The 19,062-nt window shown below is 35.4% G+C and overlaps 1 protein-coding gene and 1 long non-coding RNA gene across 5 annotated transcripts in view; one reads left to right on the top strand and one right to left on the bottom strand.

Moving 5' to 3' along the window:
• The window catches only part of LOC128682125 (uncharacterized protein), a 43,680-nt gene extending 25,832 nt beyond the window's left edge, over positions 1-17,848 (top strand). For 3 of the 4 annotated variants that reach the window (XM_053766674.2, XM_053766673.2, XM_053766672.2), the window contains exons 18-28: positions 5,435-5,538; positions 6,072-6,273; positions 6,546-6,634; positions 7,081-7,178; positions 7,867-8,011; positions 8,999-9,191; positions 10,157-10,283; positions 11,099-11,256; positions 12,304-12,390; positions 13,673-13,781; positions 14,180-17,848. In XM_053766674.2, the coding sequence (XP_053622649.1) occupies positions 5,435-5,538; positions 6,072-6,273; positions 6,546-6,634; positions 7,081-7,178; positions 7,867-8,011; positions 8,999-9,191; positions 10,157-10,283; positions 11,099-11,256; positions 12,304-12,390; positions 13,673-13,781; positions 14,180-14,314 (1,447 nt within the window). In that variant the 3' untranslated portion in view covers positions 14,315-17,848. Of the gene's footprint in view, positions 1-5,434; positions 5,539-6,071; positions 6,274-6,545; positions 6,635-7,080; positions 7,179-7,866; positions 8,012-8,998; positions 9,192-10,156; positions 10,284-11,098; positions 11,257-12,303; positions 12,391-13,672; positions 13,846-14,179 lie in introns of those variants that run through there. The other variant, XM_053766675.2, reaches the window with a different exon arrangement.
• Positions 13,693-19,028, bottom strand: LOC128682131 (uncharacterized). Its single transcript, XR_008406085.2, has 3 exons — positions 18,824-19,028; positions 18,398-18,449; positions 13,693-13,829 (listed from the first exon to the last, which is right to left on the bottom strand). It is a non-coding gene; the product is annotated as an uncharacterized LOC128682131 (long non-coding RNA).
• Between the last annotated feature and the right edge of the window lie 34 nt (positions 19,029-19,062).

Here is a 19,062-nt window from a genome sequence, read left to right as displayed (position 1 = left end):
AGGTATCTAATCTGGTGTTAAAAAAAAATAATTTCCAAATAATTTAATTTTAATAAAAAAAATATATATATTTCCGGTGTGATGAAGAAAGGTAGATAAATTTGTATAATTTTGTTTTTTTTTTTCAAATCAAATCATTTATTTAGATATTAGACCTTCACAGGCACTTTTTCTCGTCAATTTTTTGTATTTATAGTCATTTCTCACAAGCTACAACTACTGGCATTTCGGAACGACCACTGCTGAGAAGAAATGCCGAAAGAAACTCATTTGAACAGTGTTGGTCCCTATCATGCCAGATCGGCTTACCATTATTGTGTCTTACAACGTTTTTTTCTAATAATATAGAAAAGTACATAATGTACATAGTCAAAAGATATATCAAAACGGGTTATGATTGTGATCCGAGTGCTGATTATAATATATATATATATATATTATAATTATTATATATATATATAAATTGTAAAGGTATATATTTAAAATGTTTGTGATTGTTATTCCAATCAATAAAATGGGGTGTTCTGGTATATGGGGTGTTCTACTTTTCTACCGACAATGAGGTGTCTCCTTCGAAAAAAAAATCAATATTCGTCGTAAATTATAGACCCTCAAAATTTATTTTCACACATTTTGTCTGGATCGTATAGTCATTTTAATAAACTAAAATCCGTTATTTATTGTGTTTTTACTTCTTATAAAATTATTGTGACATAGTAGACAAAATATGTGACGGAGGTGTTTTACATACAAATAATATGTGTCTCTTTGCGTTACGTAATGTTACTTCATGCTCTCTCTTAAAAAAAATATATATAACCCTTTAATATAAAATTATTAGTTGCACTTCTGATACATTATCATTAAACCAATCAGAATATCATATGCTTAAAGGATCATAATATTAAACAAAAAAATATATATATCGTTGGGTTCAGGTGTAATGTTTTTTGTTGCTGTCTTCCGTCACGCATTTCACAAATCAAAAACCGCGCGTAGCCGTTTGACCTTCAACGCTAAACGACAAAGTAGTTACCCCTCCCCTCTCGGCCTCACGCGTTTACGCCGCATTCGGCCGCGAGCAGAGTTAGTCGCCCGCCGCTAGTGAAACGAGGTGCGTGTGTTTATTCGGCGTCCGCTCTGTAACGTAAGTCACTACTTTGAAATCTCATTTTTATTAGTATTTATATAGGTAATTATATTGTTTTCTAGTATCTTTTTATATTCACCTACTTTTACGAGTGTTACGTAATTGGTTTGACGCTGAGGTCCAATAACGCTGTTGTTTTACACCTCTGTCACGAAACACCCCTGTCACAAAAATAATGTGACAGAGTGGTATAACTCGTGACGGAGGGGTAAACTTCGTCAAAAACTTGCTTTTTTTAGTTTCTACAATTGTTAATCAATGTTTTTTTTGTTCTTTATATTAATTTATTTATGTTATTCATTTAAGGTGACATCATCATAGGATTTATTTAGAAATGGTTTTATCTGCGGCAGAGAGGCAGCGAAGATGTCGCGAAAAAAGGAAACAAGATCCCGAAAAACTTGCAGAAGTAAAACGAAAAGACTTAGCAAGATATCATGCTCACAAAAAGCTAGTCAAAGATATGACACCAAGAGAACACAGACAAATGAAAAGAAAATGGCAAGTTAGAAACAAGAAAAGAAGAGAAATACAAAAATCTTTGAAGAACATTCTGATGTATACTCCGACTTCCACACCTGTTCCTTCGAGCCCTAGGTCACTTCCTCTAAGTCCTCGATCTCGTTCATTGACTCCAGCCTCATCCACTACGAGAGAAAGGGGAAGAGGAAAAGTAAGACGTGACAGATCTAAAATTTATAGACAAAATTTGAAACTACAGGAGCAGTTAAAAGAATTACAGAAAAAAATACGAAAATACAAGAAAAGACTTCAACGTCAAAAAAATAAAGAAAAAAACAAGAATATAACTAAAACTAGAAAAAGTCAACAAGATAAGATTGTCAGCGCCGACGAAGAAAAAATAAAATATTGTATTTTAACAAACGCCATTAAGGAACGTTATAAAAACATTAAAGACTTTAAAACAAGACACTGCTTTAAAACCATCCTAGAAGATAGAGCAATTAACCGTTCGGGACTAAAACTTAAACTGTTTCAGGAAACTTTAGGAATAAAAAGAAAATCAAAAAAGTATACATTGCGACCAAGAATTATTTCATTGATCTCTAAAATTCATTCTTTTTATCTCAGGGATGATGTGTCACGAGCTACAGCTGGGAAAAACGAGACTGTAACTTTACATAAAAAAAAGATGCAAAAACGGATTTTACTGGACACTAGAAAAAATCTATACATATCATTTCGAAAAGAGAATCCCGACGTTAAATGTCACTACAGCTATTTTGCGAAACATAAACCGTTTTACGTCGTACCAGCTCGTATTGATGGCCGCGAAACTTGCATGTGCAAGCTGCACGCAAATATTACTTTTATGAAATTTGTTCTTTATAAAAACAAAGTTATTAAAACCAACGATATGAATCTAATAATCTCACAAACTGTATGCGATGTAAATTCAATAACATGTATGAAAGGAAAATGCACAGAATGTGAAACAAAGAAACTCTATTATTGTAATATGATCGACCAGGAGAAATTGGTTGAATTGGTACAATGGGTTAGAAAAGCAGATATCATTGAGAAGAACGGAAAGAAAATCAAAATCAGTAAAAATATAAAACGGACTGAACAAGTTACGATTACAATTTTGATTAAGAAATTTGAAGAAAATTTAACAGTTTTTAAATCTCACGTATTCAATATTAGAAATCAGTACAAATCATATCGACAATGTATAACTGGATTGACTGAGACTGAAATTGCTTTACATATAGATTTCAGCGAAAATTACACCTGTAAGTACCACGAGGAAATTCAATCAGTGCATTTTTCACGAAACCAAGTGACTTTACATACCGCAGTAATGTATTACTTGACTTCTACTAGTGACAAGCGTATCACTTCTTTTTGTACTGTGTCTTCTGATCTTAATCATGGTCCTGCAGCTATTTGGGCACACCTGCATTTGGTACTTGATTGGGTTCAAAAAGAATTACCCCTAATTAAAACAGTCCACTTTTTTTCTGATGGACCAGCAACACAATACAAACAAAAAAATAATTTTTATCTTCTTGCAACAAGATTTTTTGAACAGTACCGATTTGAAAGCTTAACCTGGAATTTTTTTGAATCCGGTCACGGCAAGGGAGCTGCTGACGGTATAGGAGGGTCTATTAAACGTTTAGCTGACAATTTTGTCGCCAGTGGACACGATATTACTGACGCTTTTGAATTTTATGAAGCACTTAAGGACCGAAGTAAGATAAAGGTGTTTCTTGTTGAGAAAGACGATATTGCCCAAATTTTAATGGAAATTCCAACTGAAATTATACCGTTGAAAGGTACTATGGACGTCCACCAACTAATGTCTCAGGAACCTGGAGTGCTGAGCTACCGATCATTGAGTTGTTTTTGCCACAAATTTTGTGATTGCTACAATTTAATGACTTACTGCCCATTGCCAGAACGCGTAATAGAAGTTAACGAAAGCCCAACCTCAGATTTGAATGAACCATTGACTGATTTAACGAACATAATTAGAGCTCCTACAAAAAGATTTTATGAGACTGTTTATACTTCTACTTCGGAAGATGAAGATGATCAGCCTCTTGTCACTTTAAAAGAACCTAAGCACCATAAACCTGGCACTTCATATGACATATCTAAAGACAACATCCACCCATTATTAATAAAAAATGGTACACATCTGTTAGTAAAAGTACTCAGTAAAAGCAAAGTCGATTACACCTACTTAGGCGTTGCAAAAAGTTGTGTGGATGAAGATGGAGATGTTCGGGTGATGTTTTATAAAACTGTTGATGACACTGGAAAAATATTTAAATTAGTCAAGTCAGATGTATCTGATGTGATGTTTGAAAACTTGATTAAAATAATTCCTAGTCCTAAAGAAGTGAAAAGAGGAAAGCGTGTTTTTTACGAATTTGAGAAACCAATAGAAGTATTTGAAAAGTAGATTAAGAGAAAAGATAAGTCTGATTTTACGTATACCAAATAATGATTAAGTATACCAAGTAATAAGTATTATCATGTTTAAGATAAGCATTTTGTTTTGTTATCATTTTAAAAGTTTTATAAGTGTTAAACGATTAAGTTTAATGTTGGCTTATTCATATTTACCACTTTGTCACACTCTGTCACGATTTTGTCTCTCTTGTAATTGAGCATCAAAGTAACATGGAGATTAAGTTTATTCGAAACTATAACTAAATAGCTTTATTATATTACTGCATATTGTCTGCGCTATGTATATTAACAAAATTTCAATTGTAGTATTGAAGTTACTTAAAAAATATCAAAATGTATTGTTGTAAAAAGCAAAAATGTGACAAAGTGGTATTAAATTATTATTTTTTTAGTATTTGTAATAAAAAATCCCACAAATCGAGTATGATTATGATAAATGTTTGTATTCTAGTTATACAAATTTAAAAAGAAACTAAAAAACAAGTATTTTAAATAATAATGACATTTATTTTCTTTTTGTGACAGAGGTGTCAATTTTTTGTTCCTGTACTGATGAAACTTGAAATAAATGAAAGATTTAACATAAAAAGTTACTGCACTACGCGTTTCTGTAATCTTCGATCTCTTAACAATAAATATAAATATATTTTGTGAAAAAATATACTCTGTAATTTTTTTATCAAATTCAGAAAAACACGAGTCTGATTGTCGGTAGAAAAGTAGAATGTCCCATATATATATATATATATATTCAGGTCCAGGTTCGTATCCTACTCGTGCCACATGAGTTTGTATACCAATCTGACTCATGTATAGTAGTTTTCATCGACCACCACTTGCTTCCGATGAAGGAAAACATCGTGAGGAACCTGCACACTGGTTGGGCCAGAGTTAGTTTAGCTTACTCGCGTGTAGGCGACAACTTGCCACCAAAGGTTCTTTATGTAGTTGTAAAAATCATGTCAGATGCCTTTAGGCGACTTGGATAAAATACACAACACAGCAACAACACACTCGAAAAGATAAAAGGTAGATATATCTTTCACCATCATGAGATATCGATTTTTATCTAGTTCGATCTTTATTTTTACATATTATATTTTTTTTTTTGCCGCGTCTGTCTGTATGTTCGCCATAAACTCAAAAACTACTAACACATGGATTTTCGTGCGGTTTTCACCAATAGATTAGTGTGGTTCATGAGGAAGGTTTAGATGTATGATTTATTATAGTTTTACCCGAGCGAAGCCGGTACGGGCTGTATAGTTGAAAACGAGACAATAAATGTTATCATGTTGTCCTTTTGTAAATCGATAACTCTGTATTGTATATGTGCAGATTCGTGATGCAAGCGCCACAGCCGCGGAATGAACCCTCGATGGCTCAGTTTGCGATCACTGAAGATCTAAGAACAGATCTCAACAATGTATTTTATGAGCCCGGTGAGTTTAATTCATCTTTAACACTGCATATCACTAAAACTATATAATATAAAACAAAGTCGTCGCTTCCCGCTGTCTGTCTGTCCCTATACGGACGCTTAGATCTTTAAAACTACTCGACGGATATTTTTAAATAGGAGTAATTACTCCTGTTAAAAAAATACGTAAAAAATATTTGCATGGTATACTCATATAGACCATCCCCTTTAATTAAAGTGGAGGGTCTATATGAGTCTATATGCAAATATTTTATAAAATATTTCATCTCAAAATACCCACGGGAGCGAAGCCCCGGGCAACATCTAGAAAACTATTATTGTATTTGAGTATGTGGTAGTACTTATTTGTGTTTAAGATATTTTTGCGCCGCACAACTTTTCTCCGTTTCTCCTAATGGTTAGCCGGGGGTGAATGCTTATAGCATTAAGTTCGCCATTTGTTTATAAGTATGTTTTTACTTGGAACAATAAATTCTTATAAATAAAAATAAATACTATATCAATATAAATTAATAATAAATATTTCTTTTACAGAAAACTACACAGAAACAGAGGAGGATGTGAACGCGACAACGACCACAACCCCCGCCCCCACCACCAGGAGGTACCCTAAAACCACCCCAGCACTACCGGAACCCAAGTGGATAGTACCACTGACGTTTGTAGTGGGACCACTAAAGGAAGAAGACACAAAGATTGTTAAGAATTCCACCGAAGTTTTGCACAATTCTACTTGGTAAGTCGTAGTGATAAATACACAAAGCTGTAGTCAATAAATAAGCACATTATTGGGTATATTTAGTTTTATTGCGGTTGTAAACACGCGGTACAAGAAGGTATTTTTCTAAAGAACAAAATGGAGGATAGTGTTGACACGTACACAGCGCCACTACGGACAGAAAAAGAACTGTTAGGGTTGCGTTCCATTCCCAAATTTTTATTCTTTACTTTTTTTTCAAATTCCATTGTATAATATTTTTATTAAAGCAACATTTGCGTTATTTCAAGGTATGACGTAGGCAATGACACAAAACCAGTGAGGATGTCGCGATGGGCGCAGAACGTCACACATCTCATATGGATGAACGACACAGAAAGTGAGTATCTCTTTCTCTCTCGCTTCTACTTCGCACGGTCTTCTGCACACAGACCATAAATAAATAAATATATAAGGACAAATCACACAGTTAAGCTAGCCCCAAAGTAAGCTCGAGACTTGTGTTATGGGATACTAACTCAACGATACTATATTTTATAACAAATACACATATAGATAAACATCCAAGACCCGGGCCAATCAGAAAAAGATCATTTTCCATCATGACCCGACCGGGGATCGAACCCGGGACCTCTCGGTTCAGAGGCGAGCACTTTACCACCGCGCCACCGAGGTCGTCATACTCGTTTAATTTACATCGTTGTGTAAATTGCAGTAAAGGTAGTATAATAGCATATATAAGGTAGTATAATAATAGTATAAATTGCTATTATACTACCTAAGGTAGTATAATAGCAATAATTTCAATAATAACAATAATTTCAGTGACCATTCCGGACTTGGGCAAGCATAAATGGGTCCGATACAATGTCGGAGCCCGAGGGCTGTACAGGGTCGCGCCGGATGACAGATACACGGACGATGTAAGTATTTTATATGCATTTGTATTTTGTAAGTACAGTCAACGGCACAAAGTTATACTGCATGAACTTCTATGGCGCGGTAATAGTGGCGAGTTTGCAATGAGAAGGTGAGTTGATGTGCTGTTGACTGTATCAATTAAACCGCAATAGGGTAGATGAGGCGTGAATTTCCCACGGAATCAGTTATTTTTCCAATATTAAAGATACCCTATGTCATTCACCATTTTTAAACCATATGAATGAATGAATGAATGCTATGTTAGATATGTAATTAACTAGTTGTTTGCCGCGAACTTAGACCTCGCGAACACAATATTTTTTTTACAAAATTATCAATAATTCAAAAACAACTGAAACGATTTTGATGCCCCACGAACATAAAAATTCTATTGGCCCCAAGTAGAATGTTAGACCTCGCTCGCTCAATAAGATTAAAATTTAAATAAAATTAAAAATTACCTATTGTGTAGACCATTCCTCCAGCAATGGTGCAACAATGGTTTACATACAGACAAACCAACCTACTTGGGACCATGCGCAAGATGCTGTATTTCAAATTTCAAGAGAATTAATCGAGTAGATAAAGCGTGAATATATAACAACAACAAAACAAACAAACAAAATCACTTTCGCATTATAACATTAGTTAGGACAAGCGACACAAATATATTTTTTAATACAATAACAGACAGAAACAGACGAGGAAGCGATAGTCCGCGCGGCCGCGATGTACGACAGCGGAGCGCCCGCGGAGAGGGCGCTGCTGCTGGACGATGCGTTCGTGCTGGCGCGCGCCCGCCGGCTGCCGGCCAGCCGCGCCATCGCCGCCGCTTGTGAGTCTATCTTCATGTTTTATACTCATAACAATCAAACATATTGACGCTAAAACACATTTCAGCGAATAAACACATCGAGAATGTTCTCTTATATTCAATAATATTCCCGAAACTCTAGGTTTGCAAAATGGTCTGCTAACAGGGCCATAGCTGCTGCTTGTGAGTCACGTTTCATGTTTGTCTAGGCTAGGCTATGGCTGTATTGCTTCAGTGTTCCCAGCTAACTTTTTAATTTCCTCAAATGTCAAAGCTGTCAATGTCACTTTAACTTTTTTATTCTCTCTGCTCAAATTTGGACTTTAGCGCGCTTACTATTTACTAATTTCAAAAAACTGTCATCATTAAATGAACATAAATAATCCACAAGTATTATTGAGTTTCGTTGGCTCCGGTGTGTTGGCGAAGACAATGTTTTACTAATTAGAATTACACAAATCTCATTTAAAACGTAATATTACAACGAATAAACAAATAGTAAATATTCTCGGTTAGAGCTTGCAAAATGTATGCTTGCAATGTTTTACTAACTAGAATTACACAAATCTCATAAAAAAACATAATGTTTCAACGAATAAACAAATTGAGAATATTCTCTTATATTCTCGGTTGGAGCTTGCAAAATGTCTGCTAGCATAGCTACTTGTGAGACTAATTTCATATTTTACTCACTAGAATCACAACGAATAAACACATTGAGAATATTTCTCTTATATTCGCTTGGCATTGGCATATTTATTTATATTATCAGCTAGAGTTTGCAAAATGTGAGTCTATTGTGTGTTTTAGTCACTATAAAAAAAACATTACGTCAAAACTTATTTCATCGAATTATAAAAACGTGTTAAAACATGTTTTTATTAACATTTTTTCGGTCACTAGAATCATTATAAATTACGCTAAAATACCAAGACAATTAACTGACATCAAAAACTAGAAATAAATGGAATTTATCATAACTTTAAAACAATTAAACTTGGCGCCCAGCCCGCCTAACAACAGAAACGCATTGGGCACCATGGCGCGTGGGACTCAGCCACCTCTCGTGGTGGAGACAGCTGCTCGCGCTCGGCAGCTCCGGGCCCGGGGTCAACGACCTGCTGGCCAAGCTCCACCCCCCCAATGTTCCGCTCTACAGCGACAGGGAGATCGACGCTGGGGGGCTGAATGAGGATCAACTGTGAGTGCTGTATCTCAAGTAAATGCGAAAGTATGTTTGTTTGTTTGTTTGTTACCTCTTCACGCGTTATCTACTCAATTAATCATCATGAAATTTCGCATAGATATCATTAAGAGTATGGACAAGGACATAGGGGTACTGTTACGATAGCACTTACCCCTAATTGTAATAAAATATTAACTCTGATGCATATTCACTGCATCAGCGACCTAGTTACTACAACACATTTGTTTTAATATTATGTTATTGAGTCAGTCCGCTCTCAACATTCTCTCTATATACCATTCATATTATAATTTCCATTTCTTTGTAATTTTCGTTTTTTAAAAAGATACTTTCTACGGAACCCGTAACAGTACCTTTCATCCCGGAAAAAACTATTTTGTCTGTGGTATTTGCGTAATATCTGCATTCTGTTGCAGATGGCGCTAAATGAGCGTGTGTATTTTAAATGCGCTATGGATATTTTATTTCAGCTATATCCCAATCCCAAAAGAATAACTGCTCCCGAGGGATTTAAGCGAGCGAAGCTGCGGGTAAACAGCTAGTTGATAATATATCTGGAGGACCTGTTTGCTTATAGTCGTTGGTCCCGGTTGTATTTGCAGTCCTTACAACCCGCCAATCCGCAATGGGCCCGCGCGGTGGGTCATGTCCCAAACTCCTTATGCATCCATAAGGAAGGCCAGTGCCCCAGCAGCGGGGGCGTTTAAATGGCTGTTATTGATGATGATGACATTTGTTTTTTAGGGTTCCGTACCCAAATGGCAAAAGCTGAAATCTTTACAATTTCGTTGTATGCTTCTAACTCTTTCACGCAAAATCTACTGGACGGATTGTTATGAAATTTGGTACACGGGTAGAATATAACCTGGAACAACGCGTACTTTTTATCCCGAAATTCCCACGGGAGCGAAACCCCGGGGCGCGGCTAGGTTTGATATATTTCATGTCATTTTGCCCAGTTGGCTCAGTGGCGCCCTGCTGCGGGCGGGCGTGGAGTGGCGCAACGCGAAGGTGACCAAACAAGCCACTGAGCTGTTCGATGTCTGGCTCAACACCAACCAGACGATACCAGACATATACCAGGAGGTGAGTGAGTCCGGAGTCAAGTACATAATTCTTTATTCAATTTCGGATGATTTACATCAATTATTGACGTCAAAATAAATACTTACATGGAAGAAATTGCATTAGCGATAAGTCCGCCTTTGCATTCATTATGTTTGACTATCTTGTTGTAACTTGTAACTCCTTTGTGAATGGTGCAATAAAGAGTTTATCTATCTTAAACTAAGTCTACTGCCGACCAAAGCGCAGGTGAAGAAGAAGCGGCGCAACAAACTAGTATTACTGCTTGTTCGCCGCGAACTTAGACATTGCGAACACAAAAAAAAATTACTAATTATAATAAATTAAAAATATTTCAAAAACGTCTTAACCGATTTTGTCGCCCCGCGAACTTAAAAATTCTATTGACAGATCCTACATACCTTTTAAATTTCATCAAAATCAGACCAACGGTTCGGAAGTTATCGCAATTACAAGCATACATACATACATACAAAAAATTTATTTTTGCTCCAAGTTAATTTTAGACCTCGATCGCTTCCCGCGCTCGGTCAATCATTGCGAAAGTAAGTTTGTTTGTTACCTCTTCACGCTCTATCTACTCAAACAATCTTCTTGAAATTTTGTATATGTAGTTTGAAGTGTGGAGAAGGACGTAGGGTACCTGTCATCCCGGAAAATTAACGCGGGCGAAGACGCGGGCAATAGCTAGTTTTGACATAAATCTCCACGCGTTCCAGAGAAAAAGGATCTTAACAGACAGACTTTTTAACATTAAGTAATTAATATGATACACGAGCGGTTTCCAAAAAATAGCATAAAATGTACATTATCAGGCGGCGTTCACTGCGGGCATACGTTCGCACGGCGAGCTCGCTTGGCGAGCATGTTGGCGAGCGCTGATGACGTCACTCGCCGCGCCACGACCTCTGTACAACCACAAGGCGCTGCTCAACGCGCTGGGTTCTTCACCAGATGATTGGCTTTTTAACAAGTGAGTGATTTTTGCACTAATATTTGCTTTTTTTAAAGTGTTTATTTTATTTACAGTACAGTATAAGAATACTTGTGAGGAATTTTTGTTTTAATGACTATTCGAAGCCCCTCATATTAATAGAAACACCAGTAAAATAAAAAAAAATTACTGTGATAATGACAATGCTTTCGAAGATATGACAAAAACAAAATCACACATTTTCGGACTCGTCCAAACGCTCCATACTGAATGACACGAACAAGTGACGTCACAACGTGCTAACATGTTCGCGAAGAACGATATGTTTGTTCGACAGCTACATTAAATATTACGTTTATGGTGACGACTTCTTAATAAAAGTTGTTATATATTTTTTTTGTTTTTTTATGATGGTTAAATTTATTTTTATAATTTCATACTTTTTGAAAATTGACTTTAAATCTTTATATTTAGATTCAGCTTTATCGTTACAGTGTATGAATTATCATAATGATCCTAAATATATATATAATTTTATCTAGATTGCACATATTTTTTACAATTCTCTGACCTTCAAATTCATCTACCCTATAGCGCAGTGGTTAGCGCGCTCGGCCTGTGATAGTGGCGGTTAAGACACTCTCACAATGGTCGGTCATTGGATGGGTGACCAAAATTATCTTGAACTCCGCCGTGCTTCGGAAGGCACGTACAGCCGTTGTTGGTCCCGGTTGTATTTGCAGTCCTTACAACCCGCCAATCCGCAATATGCCCGCGCGGTGGGTCATGTCCCAAACTCCTTATGCATCCATAAGGAATGCCAGTGCTCCAACGGTGGGGACGTTTAAATGGCTGTTGATTGATGATGCGACTTCTTACCGCTAGATGGCCGCTAGTTGTAAAGCCATGTCTGATGCCTTTAGGGGACTTGAACAGAATCTAACACCAGTGTACCACCACCACCAAATGGATTGCTCAATATTGTTTCATTGTTTTTGATTACAAAGTCACGTTTAGAGAACCCGAAATATATAAATTTACAACAAAAAATGGTTTATGAATATAAATGTGTCTGTCTGTCTATAGGTTTGCAGTAGTGGTAATGTCGAACGAGGCCCGTCGCTCACTGGATTGGGCCGACTGGGCCACCTCGCTGTGCGATTCTGCTTGCAGGTAATATTTTAATACATAATATATTGTAAATATACTTAATGCAAATAATCAACCTAGGCTAAGCATATGTCTACATGAAGATAAGAACGATACACTTAGTATTTTTTTAGATTTCTCGTCTCTGTATGTAGCTCGTGAGAAATTACTATTTCATATAAAATTTGACGTGAATCATCATCACGATAAATCTGCACAAGGCCTAGAAAATCTAAACTTACGTTTAGCCAAATATGAAGCTTGAATACGACGTTTTTGAAATGAGACCCGTTTTATTTTATTTTTAAGTTTGTACTCAGTAAAAAAAGAAAAATACATCCGTTAGTTTTCTCAAATTGCACCCCCGAAAGCTAAAATAGGGGGTGAAAGTTTGTACGAAACTGTGTCATTATTTCAAACTGATACATGTAATTTAGATTTACGTTTAAAGTTTAGATTTACGTTTAAAGTTTTGTAAGAAATTCTCTTTTTGAAAATTACACCCCTAAGGGATTAAAATGGAAGTGGAAGCATGTATGAAACTTCCTCATGAGTGTCACTTTGAAGTGAGGCATATCTTGAAATTATTATCACTACTCACACTGAAATATCCCTCGAATCTCCGTGTAGATGGCGCGTCAACATAACAGTTTAATACCTAACTTAAAAAAAAACTTACATAGTACATGTAATATTTTTGCCCCGGGTTTAGCTGTCGCGGATAGTTCTAGATAAATCGTCCTTTGTGTTAGTTCAGGTTACATTTTACAAACCAATAATAAATATTACAGGATGTATCGTAAACCCAATGCACATACGAAACGCCGAGACCTTGGCTAGATCCTCTATGCGAAGTTTCAAGTCAATATTAAGATAATAATTATTAAATCGGCTGTGAATTGTAGATGCTAGAGGTCTATAGTAGCATCAAGAAGTTGGAATAATATCAGTTTTGTCTCTGTGTGTGTGTGTGTGTGTGTGTGTGTGTGTGTGTGTGTGTGTGTGTGTGTGTGTGTGTGTGTGTGTGTGTGTGTGTGTGTGTGTGTGTGTGTGTGTGTGTGTGTGTGTGTGTGTGTGCGTGTGCGTGTGCGTGTGCGTGTGCGTGTGTGTGTGTGTGTGTTATATAATGTTGTGCGATTCTTGTTTACATGTCAAGCTTAAATTTTATTATATAATATTTACTGGAAATTTCGCAAAAAGGATCTACCTAATCCCTGGTACCCTAGTATCCCGTGTCGAATGTGCACGGGGTACATGCATCCTATATATTTAATCACTTTGAAATGTCCTTCGTATTTCCGTGTAGATGGCGCGGCGCCGCGAGCGCCCTGCGCGTGTGTCGCGGTGACCACTTGCCCCCGAGCGCGCTACAAGCCGCCGCAAGGTGCATACATCTAGCCGAAGACTACCACACGGTCAGTATGAAATAGCAGCATTCTGGACACAATCGATGATAACAACAACTAAAAAAAAAAGTAAAATTAAAAAATAAGTAAAATTTCGAAGGTTCGACTATAATTTTAATCTGTAATCAAATCTTGCAAGTTAGATTTCTCCTACTTCCAGTTGTCCTACTGAGTTGAAATTTTACACGTCGCTTCAGTTTCCACGATAATGCACTATTACGATAAGCATAGATGGTGCACATAGGATCGGCTCCAAACGAGGGAACCCCTCAACGGTTTTACAGCACGGACATGAGTTTTTTGTCGGACGATAAATGCCACAAGACACTCTCTGACGGCGATGAAACCACGTGACGAGAATTACATTTTCGTAAAATAATATTCTTTTTAAATATTATTTTTTCCAGTTCAAAAACGCCTTCGGCTCTCTCCCGGGCGGGCCCGAAGCCCTAGATATAATCGCCCTGAACATAAACTGGATGGAGCGCGCGGACGCCGACATAGCGCGGTACTTCACCGTCCTGGACAGGAGCAAACAGTAGCGGCCGTGGCGGCGGGTTTATATCGGAAACAGAAACGGTACGTTTGGCATTATTTACTATCCGTGATAAAAAAAAAGAAAAAAGCAAATTTTTTGTTTTTTTTTTGGTTAATGTGTTTTTTTTGTGCGAAAAGTTTAGGAATAAATGTTTTTTTTTTTATAATTGTGATCTCAAATACGTGTGGAAGTTTTTGTTTGTAGATAATGTTAATATTAATTATTAAGTAAATAAATGTTTATTTGCTTTGAAAAATGTGTGTATAAAGTATTACGGTATTTTTTTTTTCTATAAATTGATATTTTTGGAATGCGAAACGAAGTGGGAAAATTATATTTAGTATTAATATTCCATTTATTGTGTAAGATTTATTTGTATGAAACAGATAAAAGTAAATTAGTGGACAAATTGTTTAAAATCTAAACTGCTGATAACTACCAAGATTATTTTTAAAGTAACAAAAAAGTTTGGCTAACTACCTATTTGTTTTTAAATAACGAATGTGAAAAAATATATTTCAAATTTATATTGGAATGACAGAAGACGTGTACAATATGTGGTTGATATTTAAAAAAAATACTTTCTCAAAATATTACATTATTTAAAAAGTTTGGGCGATTCTAATTTTTAAAAATGGAATGTTTCTGGAATAAACTTCGACCGCGGAAGTTTTTGAAATTGGAAACGACTTAAAAATAATATACCTATCACGTGACTTACTGTATGCCTATGCAAAAAATATATCGGCTTTTTATCTTCCATAGTTTTTACTAAATCTAGTCAACATATGAATATTATACATATTCTGTTACATAATGCGTTCTATCTATTTTTTAAGAGAAATTCCGATTATCAAGATGTATTATAAATTATAACACGTGACATACATATATTTGCTAAATTCATGAATTCGTTTTTTTGTATTTAAGTCACTTCGAGTTTCGACAAGAATTAAATAAACAAGTCAAAGTCAAGTTCAAAAAAAAAAGAAATAATGTTGACCAACAAGTCTTTTCCAATATATATATATATTTATATATATATATTTATATCGGACGTTATAATACATCTTGTTATCAGCTGTAATATGTTTCTTTTATTAGCTCAATATGCACTGGTCGTTTTCTCACTCGACAACTCATAGAAAACATATATCCTTATTTTGTAAAGATATATAGTCCTTGCGATAATTAATGCTTCATATATATGTTCATTGTCATAGTAAAATATTAACTTGCTATAGAAATATTAACTGATTTTGATCAGCATACACAATAAAAAAAAAAACTAATTCAAAATCGTATTTTATAGAGGCTGATCAAAACGGGTCTCATTCTGAAAGTTTTTATAAATTCAAGTTCGCTATAATTATAAGATCAGTATTATCATAAATATAGAGTTTAAAATATTTTAAATTATACGTCAGTTATCTAATATATTCACAGTTATTTGCGCACGAACATATACTTTTATCATATAGACGTAACTATCAGAAACATTTTTAGAATTATAGAAAAATATCAATATTTCACATTTAAAAAATTCACAATACATTCGTATATACAGATATTTTAAAATTCGTTATAATTATGCTTACTGCTTATTATTTTCCGTTTTAGATTATTGAGAATCATCCGGTAACATTTTTAGAAAATCTTTTTTTTATAAAATTGTAAATAACATTTTTCTACATTTTGTATCTAGTCAACGTCTGCCGTAATAATAGATAAAAAGGAAATCTGATCTAAATCTATCAAAATATGGTCTATCTATTTTAAGTTTTGATTTAAGTAATTCACGGCGCCAGAAATATCTTCTCAAATAAAATTAGAATCGATTTTGGAATCGGCTCAGTAGAAGGACAGTACTGACTATTATTTCACGCAAAATTCAAATATAGAATACAATATGAAAATTGGTTAGCCGTCCAAAATTCAAATATAGAACACAGTTCAAATTTTTCAAGAAAATGAAATCAACAAAAATGGAATAACTTTTTGTAATTAAAAACAATTCTGAGATTATATGATAATATTATCAGCCAGTCTGCCAAAAAAAAAAAAAGAATTAAAAAATGTAAATTAAAAATGTATGCCGTCGATTAGGTACTTGATGTGACCAAATTAGTGAAACGTTTTCTATATTTTTGTAGGACTTGAAACTTTTTATATGTGAATTTTCTATTTAGCTGTGTAAAATATGGAGTTTGCTCCGACCAGTAAGTAGTGTATGTCTATGCGCGTGTGGCGTTAGAATAAAAATTTAAGAGAAACGTGTTTTTTTTTAACTTTATTTTTAAAATTATATTTTTAGGAGGCATTCCGGTCGATCTGATTTACTTTTCGAATCAAATTATATCACCTAAATGAATAAAAAAAGTGTAATAGATGTCCTAAATCATGGTTCGACAAGCTATATTAGACTTTCCACCGTAAATCTTGAAGCTTAATTTTGATTGACTACGGACTGTAAATTTTTTTGTGTGTATTTAAAAATTCTGTATTAAACTTTTTATTGGTCGATGATGGGTTCTCAAACAAACACATAAATATGTATTCGTTTGAAACTACTTCTTTTCGAGTGTGTATTAGTGTAATAATACTGGTGTTAGATATTATCCTAGTCGCCTAAAGGCATCTGACATGACTTTTACGACTACACACCGCGTCTGTTAGCAGGTAATCGAATATACACTAGACGAGTTTTATTAAACAGTTTCACCAAAAAATTGCCCGCAGCGCCATATTTCAGTCACAAATTTTCAGTCACGAAATTAGTACAGTTGACCGCACGTTAAATTATCCTGCATGCATCTTTTTGTCGAATTTGCAATCAATTTGTGTATCTTGATGTGCTGTGGACTGTACCTATAGTGTGTCATTAAACATGTCGGCTGTCTGTGGAGGTTATTAGGTTTAGAAATTAGTAGGTATATCCATCATACACCAATGAAAATTAGTATATTTTTCGTGTTCCTCAAAATTAAATTCTTCGATTAAATAACTTCATGTAATCTAAAACACTGAAGGTCTGTTTCACCACTTTCTTATATCTGATAAAATATTTTTTTTTGTAATCTGACAGATAAGTTAACTGCTAGATAAAATATGCCTGAAGTTATTTGCCAGTGAACCGTATGTAAAACTGTGAATTACAATTTTGTATGTTCGATATGTTACATATAATAGGCTATCAGATACTTTATCAGCAAACGGTGAGACAGGCTCTAAAAGTAATATTATTTTGTGTGTGTAGTGTGACTTTGTTACTTACATCGCTCACCGTCGAGTCGACTCGCAGTGAGACGCAGCTAACCAATCACAGCGCGTCATTGTGACGCAACGACAACCACGCCGTAATGTGATTGGTTCGCTGCGTCTCACTGCGAATCGACTCGATAGTGAGATGTGATATACCAATCCGCACTTTGCCCACGTATTTAGTTCGACCCGAGGTTCTGTATATAGTGTCTCGACGCCTCGACATGATTGTATGTAATTTTTGTATCTGCTTTTGTAATAAACTTTCCAAATGTAACGTGTGTTTTATTTAGGTTTTTTTCGTGTCATGCTCACAAACCTTTTTCTTACACTACCAAATAGGCATGCGGCCCTGATGGTAAGTGGTCACCGCAGCCAAGCTACACCAGCTACGTGTCACCTACTTTATGTCCTATTAGCTGCGCCCCGGGGCTTCGCTCCCGTGGGAATTTCGGTATAAAAAGTACCCTATGTGCTATTCCAGGTTATATTCTACGCGTGTACTTACCAAATTTCATAAAAATCGGTCCAGAAGATTTTGCGTGAAAAAATAACAAACACACAACATCCTTACAAACTTTCGCATTTATAATTATAGTAGGATATAGGATCTTTTGCCACAGTGCCCGGTAATCACACCGGCTCTCTCGCCCTTCAAACCGGAACACAGCAATGCGAGCGCTGCTGTTTGGCGGCTGGTAGACGAGAGTGAGGTACGCATGCAGACGAACTTTGTACCAACGTCAAACTCTGGTAAAGGGTTGACGTCAGCCAGGTGGCCAGTTGGAAAATCCTAGCCATAATAGTATTTATTTTTTACACTGACCCCGAGCTTCGCGGCGACACAGCCTCGGACGAGAGAGAGGACATTTTATAACCTTAAACATAAATTATAACAATCTGTGATGTCTAGCAGCGTGTATTTACAATATTCTTACATATTACACTTCTTATATATATATAAAAAAAAAGATTCGTGCCAAGTTTAAAAAACAAAAAAAAAAAACTAAAATCTATGGTGCCGTGGACGCCGGCTATAAAAAAAGAAGCTTTTTTTCGTAGTTAGCTTTGTCGGCACCACGCCCAACGAGCATTACGACTCAAATTCGAAATTGTGCAGCTTAGGATGATATAAATCAATTTTGACGTCAAAAAACTTAAAACTAATTTTCTACCGAATTCCAAAGCGCAGATGAAGAAGTGGCACAACAATCTTCACCGCTGCCAAAAAGTGTCATAACTAGGTACCTACTTTTAGCACGTTAATTGTACGTGTGGTAATGTTCGAAGAATAAAGTACGTAGTTTATTAATTACAAAAAAATTGATATACCATGTAACAGCGCGTAGAAAATGCTATAATAGTAAACGAATTGCCATATTGCCAATCTTGTTTTTCAATTACAATGTCCCCATGCGTAACATTTAAAATGTGACGTTTATGAATACTTCCTCAATTTAACAACTCGATTTTAACGACTTTGCTTATCAA

Source organism: Plodia interpunctella, chromosome 29 (assembly GCF_027563975.2).
Source record: "Plodia interpunctella isolate USDA-ARS_2022_Savannah chromosome 29, ilPloInte3.2, whole genome shotgun sequence".
Lineage (NCBI taxonomy): Eukaryota > Metazoa > Arthropoda > Insecta > Lepidoptera > Pyralidae > Plodia > Plodia interpunctella.
Note: the sequence above shows the minus strand (reverse complement) of the source record. Positions and strands in the feature narration are given on the sequence as shown.